We start from the raw sequence: 11052 nt of genomic DNA, 5'->3' as shown, positions 1-11052 counted from the left end.
CCAGCAGTTGGCTATACTATTAATCATGCTCTTAGGCTGGTTGTAATGGATAGTATCATATACTAGTATCATGCATATGATACTAGTGTATGATATCACATCCGTAATGCATAATATCATATGTAGTATCATAGTGTAACTCATTTATTGCCATGTAAGACATATAGTAGCACATCATTTAATATGATACGATATCATGATATGATACTAACTCAACCCTTTTTTTTATTTAATTCTATGCCACTTCATCGAAAGTGTCTAGTTGGCATGTATGATACTACCTATAATACTATTATTATGGGCAGCCTTATCATGTAAGCGCTTGCAAACAAAATTAAAGCCAATCACGATTCACCTTTATTTAAGAGATTGTTCATGCGCGCTTCTAAATGTGACGGAGGGAGTAGCACTTGATCGGGGTGTTTTTGTTACCTGGATTGGACTACTGGACTGTCCAAAGACCAATTGGATGTATACACTTTGCGGTCAGGAGGTAACTAGACGTGAGAAGAAACAGGATGGGGGATCTCTTGTGGCCTCCAGTACACTGAGCTGCCTACTTGTCCTGAACCATCAAGGCGTTGTTTAAATTCGCATGCGGATGCTTTATCACTTTGTTTTCGTTAGATATACGGCGAGGAAGGTTGGTGAAGAACTTTACTGCTATTTAAAACTTCTGTCAGATCACGGGGCAAATAGCGCCCACACTGAGCAGCTGTCACGTTCTAGTGAATTATTGGATCATCCATCGGTTGGTCTGCAGGATTATAAATGTCAAGGTCATCAGGAGCAGTTCCTTCATGCTCCTGCAGGATTTGACGAGTGAGTATGCGGCGCCCTGCATTTAAACCTTTCAAGTTTGAATGTTCTTCATGTGCTGCCACGGTAAAAGAAAAACAAAAAACTTGCCTTCATATTTTGTCAGCCTTCCTGGTATGAATGCATCCGAAATCAAGAACTCCCAACTTTAGTTCGACTTGCCGTTTCTGTGCCACAACTAGAGATGATTACAGTGTGAAGGTCTACGCAAAATGTTGACATAGCTAGATTCGATCTAAATCTCAAATGATAGTAGTGTTTACTCCTATACATTGGATCCCCCGGTGGCGGTGCCAGGACGAGAAGTGTGCGATGTCATTTCAATTCTACGATGTCATATACATGTGTTTTTTTTCTAAATTTATAAAAATACATGATTTCTTCTTGTGTACAATGGATTTGCCAAAAACCTGTGTGGTCAATTGACCACACTCCTCTCCATGTGGCTTCGCCGACTGGGATCCCCCATGCATAATGGCACCAATGATACGCCCATGACCCGCCTTGCACTGCAAATGTGCAATGACCACTCCATTCTTTAGCAGGAATCTCAGGCCGTCATTAAAGGCTAGGGATAGGGAAGAACCCATTTCGCCTCAACAAGAAACGGCACCAGGCGAACCTAGACACGGGCCACTGAAGTACTGAACCTACCCGCGTGTTGCCCCAGTCTACTCTTCAGCGCCATTGCGTGTGTCTGTTTTCGCTGTGCATGCACAGCACGGCAGGACACACGTAAAAAGACAATATACTGACACTGATGGATGCAGCCCTCTCTGGTGCGTGGCATTGTCGCATCTTTTCAGAGTCAACTGGCCCAAAGGTGAACAGCATCACAACACGCCTCCCATTCCCCAGGTTTTCCAAACCCCAAGAAAGCCACCAGCCAAGGAGAATGGCGTTTTGGCTCCGGGAGCCATGTAGGTTTTTATTTTTGAAAAATTCAAATTCAAATTTGTATGGTTTAAAAAATTCTGAAAAAAATATGCATGTATGTAAGGATGTAACCGACATGTGTGTAAAATTTCAGGTCGAAATACTTTAAAACGTGATCTATATAAAAAAAAAAAATCATGGTCTGAAATGATGAATAGTAACATGTGTTAAACAGCCTCAGATTTATCTTTTTTGCACAGCCCTCATTTCATTTTGGTCTGAAAATTTACACACTTGTGTATTATACCTTCATTTATCTATGTATTTTTTTTCAGAATTTTTTGAAACATTAAAATACAAATTTTCATTGAATTTGAAGTTTGAATTTAAAGGCCTCCAGTGAGCTCGGGAGCCAAAGCAATATTCGCCAGCCAAGGCTTTTTATCGTTTTTTCACCGCAAAAAGTGTAACGACACTGCTGCTGCAGCATTCCGAAACGCTAGCAAAAGGGATGCAGTTGTCCAGATCATGATCACCGGTCACATACATACATACACGGCCGCGAAGGTCGCAGCTACAAAAAAAAAACGAGTTCCAAACGCGCTAGTTACCACCGGTGCACACGCATCGGCGAACGATTCTTGGCTGGTTTCTTCACCGTCTCTAAACCTAGTAACGTTGGCAAATGCTAATCTGCGGAGCTAAGGATTTTAGAAACTACTGCTGCTGATGGTCGGATGAGAATGACGGGCCACGGCTTCTGTTTTCCCCGAATGATGGACGATGGATCGCCGGATTAGTTCACCCGATCGAGGCTCTCCGCGACGGCGCGCATGCGGGGGCGCAGCTCGGGGTCGGGCTCGGTGCAGCCGAGCGCCACGTGGAACACGGCGAGGACCTGCTTCTTGGCGTGCACCTCGCCGAGCAGCGACGGGTCGACCACCTCCGACAGCGGCCGCTCCTCCTTGAAGGCTCGCCGCACCCACGCCTCCAGCTCCAGCCCGCCCTCCCCCTCCGTCGGCTGCCGCCCGGTCACCGCCTCCAGCAGCACCACCCCGAACGCGAACACGTCCCCTTTCTGCGTCGCCGCCGCGGCCGTGCCCCCCGGCGCGCGCAGCTCCGGTGCCACGTACGACAGCGCCGACAGGGCGCCGCTGCGGAGCGCGCACGCCGCGCCGCCGAGCTTCCTCGACTGCGCCGTCTTGTGCGCGCCGGCGACGAGCCGGGCTAGTCCGAAGCCGGAGACGTGCGGACGGAGCTCGTCGTCGAGCAGGATCTTGGACGACTTGATGCAGCCGTGCACGTACCGGCGAGGGCTGCACTCGTGCAGGTATGCCAGCCCCCTCGCCGCGCCCTGCACGATGGACAGCCTCACCGACCACGGCAGTGGCGTTGGCGAAGCCGTCGGGCCACCTGATTCCAAGAATCTATTCAGTCCTACTATCTCTGGATCAAATGCAGCCTCTAGCCTATCAATCGATAAGACAAGATTTGGCCGGCACATTACCGTGTAGAGCGGAGTGGAGGGAGCCATTGCCGAGGTAGTCGTAGATGAGCAGCTTCTCGTCCGGGGCGTAGTAGTATGCGCGGAGTCGAGCGACGTTGGGATGGCGAGCGCGGCCGATGGCGGCGGCCTCGGTCTCGAAGGCACGGCGCCGGCGCCACCCGGACTCAGTGCCATCGCCGTCGTCGGGCTCGCTGAGACGGCGGACGGCTACGGCGGTGCCGCGGCCGGGAACGACCCTGTACACGATGCCGCCGCGGCTCTTCCCCACGACGTAGGCAGACGCGCGGAGCAGCTCCTCCAGCTCCATCCCGAAACCGTCGTCCACCGCCACGAACAGCTCCCCCTCCTCTCCGCCGCCGCGCCGCTCTTCAGTGCCGGCGAGCGTCACCGCCGCGCTCTTCTCCTTGGTCGACGACTCCTTGTCCTCGTTCCTGGTCGTTGCAGCGCACCGCCTCCGGCACTGCCATTGCAGCACTAGCCCGGCGACGATGGCCGCCACCACAATGACGGCAAGAATGGGCACCGTGGGCGACGACCGATGCTTGGGTGGCCTCCCAACCTCCGCCGCCGCACCAGGGTTCATGCCATTGTTCGACTGCGGGATCCTTGGCTCCTCCCTCTCCCCGGCGCACTCGATCTTGAGCGGAAACCCGCAGAGCCTCGGGTTGTCGTCGAAGGCGGTGGGGCCCTGGTTGACGAGCGAGCCCACCTGCGGGATCTCGCCGGCGAGGTCGTTCCCCCGGAGGTCAAGGCTGACGGCGACGGGAATGCCGCCGAACTCCGGCGGGATCCCGCCGACAAAATGGTTGTAGCTGAGGTTGAGCACGCCGGAGAGACTCGGAAGCCCCGCGATGGACGGCGGCAGCGTCCCGTTGAGCTGGTTGGAGGACAAATCGAGGCGAGACAGGGACGCGAGCCTCCCAATCCCCGCAGGAATCTGGCCGGACAGGAAGTTGTGCGCCAGGTCGAGGGTGGTGAGCTTCTGCAGCGCGGAGATGGCGACCGGGATCTGGCCGGAGAGGCGGTTGGCCGGCAGCGACAGCGTCTCGAGCTCGGAGAGCAGGGAGAGCTCGGAGGGCAGGTAGCCGGCTAGCGAGAGGTTGGCGAGCTCCACGCCGGCGACCCGGCCCCCGCCGCCGTCGACGCAGGTGACGCCGGCCCAGCTGCAGGGGTCAGCGTCGGCGTCCCTCCAGGTATCGAGACCGCTGCCAGGGTCATCGGTGACCGCGAACTTGAGCGCGAGAAGCGCCAGGCCGTCCGTGTTCAGCGCTGCCGCCGCCACGGCCACGACCGCCAGCAGCACCGCCACCGCCGCCACACGCACGGCCGCCATTTCGACGGAAGAAACAACTCGTATCTGCCTCTCGGAAGTCGGAATAGCGAGCACTAGGCTACAACAAACAGCCCTGCCATTTCTTGGGAGCACGCGGGGTTGCAGCACAGAAGGTGGGGAGAAGAGGACAGCCGAGGGACTGGGTTTAGGCCGGGGAGTGAGATTTTACTTCCGAAATGACGGAAATGGGCTCCTGGAGGATCATGTCCGTTCTGTTGTTTGGGGCCTACATGAGGGGCATTTCGGGGATGTGGATTCGAACAGCAGGGCGCTGGAGGTGGAGGGGTGAGGTGGGCTTTGGGCTTGGCTGGTGGGATTCGATCGAAGCTCTTTGCTCGGGGCGACTTTTGCTAAAGTAGTAATTAAGCGTGTTGGCATGTGGGAAATCTCAAGGATTAGTGGTTTAGAATCCCCAGGGTTAACGTTGATATTTATCATACTGGTAGTACTACTTAGTAGTATGCTCTTCTGCTGGAGTGGTCGGGGTGATTGGCTACTCCTGAGGCTGCGCGCTGGGGCCCTGCTGGATTCGAGCCTCTTCGTTTGAATTTGTGCAGGCGCCGGCACATGGTACTGGGGCTGTGTATGGGGTCCTGTTTGCATTTGATCAGTGGTTGATGGTGTCTGCTTGCAGCCCGTATAGGATTAAAAAATTAGGGATGTTTTTGATTTTCAAATCTGTGACCAAGATGGCAAAACTTGCAATCACAATCCTTGCTTCCAAGACATCAAATACTCCCTTCGTTCCTAAATATAAGACCTTATAGAGATTTCACTATAGACTACATACGAAGCAAAATGAGTGAATCTATATTTTAAAATATGTCTATATACATCCGTATGTAGTCCATAGTACAAACTTTACAAGGTCTTATATTTAGGAACGGAGGGAGTACATGTGAACACATGCACGTCTATCATTTATGTACTGCACACAAATACAAATCAAATCATTCATACTTAAGAATACATAATAAAAGCATAGTGCAAATATAAGTATTGTTTTAAAAAGCTTAACTAGGCTGTGTTTGGTAGGCTACATTAAACGAGACATGCTCACTCTAGACATGCTCAGTACATGTAATTGCAGTTGTTTGGTAGCACTGTATGTATTGACGCATGCTAAACTGAGACTGTGTTTGGTAGACTGCATTAAACGAGACATGCTATGTCGAGACTGTGTTTAGTAGCGTGTATGTGAGCTAGGTTGCATGAATATATTTTTTGGCGTCAAGACAATATTGACAAAACATATCAACATTTGAGTGAACAATTCCAACTAAAATATTATCATGACGACAAAATCAATAATTGACATAACACATATAATAACCATAATTTTTAATGGTGCACGAATAGATTCATATTACATAATAACCATAAATTGTAGCAGCGTACAAGTAGATTCATATTACATAAGACATAACAACCATAACCAAAAGGGATAGTTTCAACAATCATCAACTAACATCAACTCAAAGAAGATCAGGATTTGCTTTCAAGATACGCTTGAACGATGCTTGACGGACTTCCTCATCCATCTTCATAAAGTTAAGGCATTTTCCCTTATGTTCTGTGAGAAAATCTAAAACACCCAAGCGCTCATTTTGATCAAACATAGTAAGGTCCATCACGGCCTTGTACAAGTCAAGGTGTGTTTTAGCATGACAAGTGTTGTTGATAGCAGTTGCAATCTCACGCATAGCATCAGTCATGTTGCTACACTGGAGTGAATCCTCCTCAGTCAAACTAGATGACCTCTTTCTCTTTTTATTTGAAGTGGGTGAAGGGTTCTGAGTGGCACTAGCATTAGGAAGTGCAAAGCTAGACCCAGGAAGATCTTTCAATACCTCACCAGTTGTCCCTTGCCCCTCTGTGACATTGGGTTTATCTTTGTCTTCCACAACAATAGGTGTTCCCAGTGGCACACTGATTCCCATTGAATAAATCCGGGTGGCATGCTTATTAGCAAAGGATAGTTTCATATAATTGTAATACTCAAGTGGGGAATTGATCAGTTCGACATCAGTTGGATGATCCTGCAACACCATTTCAACAAAAGTACTTAGCTATAAAACATCGACATTTTTAGGTGTAAAACATCAGCATTTTTAGCTGTAAAACATCATGGTTTTTAGCTGTAAAACAACATCATTTTCAGCCTTAAAACAACATCATTTACAACTATACAACAACATCATTTTCAGCTGTAAAACATCAGCATTTTCAGCCTTTAAACAACATCATTTACAGGTATAAAACATCAGCATTTTCAGCTATAAAACCATGGATTGGCTTATAACCATGGAATGGCTTATTGTAGACAAACTTTCAACAGTTTTTATACGCGGCAAAAGCCCTTTCAACCGTTGTCCTCAAAGAAGAGTGTCTTAAGTTGAACAACTCTTTAGCATTTTGAGGATGGTTTCCTCGTCCATACTCTTTCAAATGGTACCTCATGCCACGGTATGGTGGAAGAAAACCCGGCCTCACAGCATACCCGCATCAACAAGGAAGAATTTTCCTATGAAATGGTAACTATTAGCTATGGGTAGAAATATTAATATATTTGGGTAGCATGCTCTAATTTATTACTTGTGGGAACTTTCAACCCATCTTCCCTCTCCAATGCATTTGCAAGTATAAGGGCATCATGAGTTGACCCCTCCCAACCAGCAAGTACATATGTAAACTTTAGATCAAAGTCTACCGCAACCATGACATTTTGGGTAGTCCCCTCCTTTCTACCCCTAAAGGCAGCTGAGATGTTTTTTGGGACTCTAGCAAGCACGTGAGTCCCATCAATTGCTCCAACACAATTCTAATTAATAAAGACAAATAGGTGCTATTCAAAAGTCTGTTGTTTGTCTTTGTTTGAAAAAAGCATTACCTTGAAATATGGATTGAAGCGGGTGCTTTCTTGTATTTCACGATGGCAATGATTGGAGGGAGGCCGAATCATCTCATCTCTCCACTCTCCAATAGCATAAAGCACTGCCTTAAAATACCTACTAATTACTTCGGTAGATCTTCTAAAGATTGGTTGTAGTGTTCTATACCTTTGGTTATGGCCAACTACTAGAAGAAACATGGCAACTTGTTCCTCAATAGAAGTATGGATGCTATCCAACAACAACTCTCTCTCTCTAAATATAGCACACAGATGGAAAAAAGGGAGCTTTTCTCATTCTTAATTGATTTGAACAATTTATGTCACTAGAGTGAAAAATATATCTCAAATTTGACTCTCTAGCTATGGCACGATCGGCCATGTTGTCCACGGTGTTTGTTGTCTAGCCCTTCTAAACATGACCATCAGGTAAGCATACAACCCAGCCACTAGACCATCTCCTCTCACAGTTAGCTGCCTTCGTTTTCTTGCCAATTCATCCATCTATCACAGTACAAACAAATTAAATCTTAGCAGAAAAATATGCAAAAAAATGAAACTTAACACAACAGATTTATTCCAACATCACAAGCAATGAACAAAAAAAAATATGAGGGAGGAGGAGGGGGGGGGGAAGAGTCATGTCCCTGTCGAGGCAGCCATGTCCGACGTAGCAAGGAGGGGGAGGTGAAGGAAAGGGGGAAGATGGCGGAGGGGGAGGTGAAGGAAGGGGCGAAGATGGCAGAGGGGGAGGAGGCAGAGTGGAGGAAGGGGGGAGAGAGAGGAGGGGGAGGAGGCAGGGACGGCGGGACGACGGGCTGGTCCCGTCGGGGGGGATGCGAGGGGGAGGTGAAGGAACTCAGACCAAAATCTGGGAATCCTATTGTTGCTCCAATTGCGAGCACTTTCTTTATGTCCTGCACAGTTGACTCTTTCAGGTTTTGTTCAAACACCTTCATCATAGTGCATGCAAATTGCACAGTGGTGTTCAGGACGGTCAGGTCTGAAGGAACTTGGACACGCCACACTCACCAAAGACGGCAAAGATCAGCCTGACCACGCATGCACCGACTTTATAGACATACTCATGAGATTGAAAACCTCATTGAGCTCGTCCTCATTGCTGCCATAGGAACCGATGCAGGGTGACTCGTTGCCACTATTTCTTTTTTTGAGGAATCACCGGGGGGAAGGAACTCCCACCTGAATATATTGCTCAAAAGCGGCCAAGCCAAGAGTTACCTCTTAGGCTTGGCTGATCTAGTTTATGAGGAAAACCGAATCGAAAACCTAAACAACCTGACCCATTTATGAGGAAAACCGGGCCAAAAACCGTACAAATAGCAAGGCTAAAGAAAGAAAAGAGAAAAAGGACGTCGAAAACAAGGCACGCCTAGCTAGCAGACACAAGGCCAACGCATGAAAGACAAGTAGATGTGGGGTGTCATCAAGGGATCACAATACTAGAACTTGGCAAGGAACCTAACGCACCGTACTAGCGTGCGTACCGAGCCCCACGACACAACTCAAGAGCATCGACAATGAACGAGTGATATGAACACGAACCTTGACTGGGAGCTCCGCCACAGAAAAACTCGGGACGATTAGCAAGTTGGGGAGAAATGATGAACCGAGACATCACCAAGAGCATGAAGCTCGCCACAACACATGGGCAACCATGGGAGAGTCTTGAGTATGAAGAGCAACAAAGGTAAGACTCCTTCACAAGAGGAAAGCAAGTGGCTGCTCTACGGCACCAACGGTACCGCCGTCGAACCGCAAATAACACCACCAAACAGCCACCGTCGACCCTAAGCGGTCGCACCACCACCACCAAGATCTTCGCAGCGAGCAACACCATCATCCGTACCAGGAGAACCTGGACTAGGGGTTTACCCCGGGGAACCGACAAAGAGGGTAAAGCAACATAACAACGATGTCTCCAAGAAGATTAGCAGAGCCCAAAGGTATCACCATCCCCGACTCTAGATGGAGCAACACCACAGTTGATGAGACAACCTCTCGACGGACCGGTTGAGTGACAAGGGTTGCTCACCTGCACCACCAGAAGGGCCAGTGCAGCACCACCATCGCCGCACATAGCCAGATCAGACCATTGGAACGAGTCCATCAATTGACGAGGAAGCACCATGAGCCTCCGCAGCCAACCGCACCTCAGGGCAACCACCAACGACCAAACTTCAGCACTAGACGCCAGATCCACCAATGGTCAGCCGGACGCACCGCGAGCCGCTGTGCCTTGTCGAGCACCATGCCAACAAAGAGCATAGTAATGCTGCCCGAGGCCAAGAACCACCATGGTTCTGGGATGCGGCCATACTTCAGTCGCGCTGACATGCACCATGCACACCACTATGTGCCTACCGGAGACTAGATCCGACGCACACAAGGCAAGAAGTCGTCCTTCCATGCCAACCCTCCGTCTGATGCACACAACCAAAGCTCCCAGCAGCGAGATGCCACCTCGTTGCTGAGCAGCAGCCACCACTGCGCCTCGAGGTGCCTAAATGGAGGCGTCGCGTGTGGGTCCCCGACCCGTCTCGTCGACGAAAACGAAAGTCAGCCCCGGCCGCACGCAGCAAGACCCACCAATCACTAGCCCTCCAGCGATGCCCGTGGCAGGCCGCGTGCACGGATCCAGGCGCGCCGGCCAGATTCATCGTCGGGACACACCCACCGCTCCCGCACCATCCACAATGGGACCCAAAGACGTGCGGATGTGGCCTATCCGCGTCGGCCACCGCCGTCCACCCATCACAGAGCCGCTGCCCGTGCTCCCCCCGCCGTCGCGAACGGCGCATCTCGTCCCGCGCCCATCGTTCGCCCAGCGTCCACCGCGGGTCTCCCCACGCCACCTTCGGAGGCGGGGGTCGTCGCCACCATGACCAAGCCAGTGGCAGCGACGGAGAGGAGGGCGTCGACGGGTGAGGGACTGGTGGTTGTGGTGTTGTCTCCCCCGAGTCGCCGAGTGGGAGCGATGCGGGAGCAGTCAATCTCTCCGAGGTTGACGGTGTGATGATCGCACTACCCGTTGCCACTATTTGAAGACAGTGAACGAGTGGACGACCACCTTCTTAGGGATGGCGTCGCAGCCCTTCCATGAACGGATCTCAGTGAGCGAGAAGTGAACCAATGGAGAAATCGGGCAACAGGAGCAATCACATCCCTCCTGGACACCTCCAGCCACGACGGGATGGATCAGCCATCGGGAATCTCGGATTTGTTCAAAAGATGTGGGATGAGCGGGTAGATGGCCCACCGCCACCGTTGTCCGCTCAAGATTTGCCCCACGCGGAGGTGGGACACGAGGTGTTACACATGGTGGCGGCGGCGGGTAGCCGTCTGAGTCGCCCTTACAAGCGGAGTGGGGGCAATACCTCGTATCTCGGATCACGTCTCGCCTCACCTCGAATGAACAGAGATGTCGTTGGCAAACCTCAAATTGGAAGCTCGATGGAACACCGAAATGTCGAGCAAATAGTCAAAAGGCGAGTTGTGTTCGATGAAATTCATGCAAAGTTAGTAAAATTGAATTAAAGATGCTGATAATGCCCAAATGTTCGGTCGAGGAGCTCTCCAAATCGATTGAATTGTTTGGTGGGAAGG

The 11052-nt window shown here is 50.3% G+C and overlaps 1 protein-coding gene across 1 annotated transcript; it reads right to left on the bottom strand.

The window, feature by feature from the left end:
- Nucleotides 1-2195: 2195 nt before the first annotated feature.
- Nucleotides 2196-4673, bottom strand: LOC123410965 (receptor protein kinase-like protein ZAR1). Its single transcript, XM_045103883.1, has 2 exons — nucleotides 3203-4673; nucleotides 2196-3108 (listed from the first exon to the last, which is right to left on the bottom strand). The coding sequence occupies exons 1-2, from the start codon at nucleotides 4533-4535 to the stop codon at nucleotides 2492-2494; spliced, it is 1950 nt and encodes a 649-aa protein (XP_044959818.1). The 5' UTR covers nucleotides 4536-4673; the 3' UTR covers nucleotides 2196-2491.
- Between the last annotated feature and the right edge of the window lie 6379 nt (nucleotides 4674-11052).

The sequence above is a fragment of the Hordeum vulgare genome, chromosome 7H, assembly GCF_904849725.1.
Source record: "Hordeum vulgare subsp. vulgare chromosome 7H, MorexV3_pseudomolecules_assembly, whole genome shotgun sequence".
Classification (NCBI taxonomy): domain Eukaryota; kingdom Viridiplantae; phylum Streptophyta; class Magnoliopsida; order Poales; family Poaceae; genus Hordeum; species Hordeum vulgare.
This window is presented reverse-complemented; position numbering and strand designations above follow the sequence as displayed.

What these genes read in the sequence shown, in the direction of transcription:
- LOC123410965 (XM_045103883.1), bottom strand. Translation starts at nt 4,535, where the DNA reads ATGGCGGCCGTGCGTGTGGCGGCGGTGGCGGTGCTGCTGGCGGTCGTG. An exon ending in CCTCCACTCCGCTCTACACG is followed by an intron (nt 3,109 to 3,202) that starts GTAATGTGCCGG and finishes TCTTGGAATCAG; the next exon opens with GTGGCCCGACGGCTTCGCCA.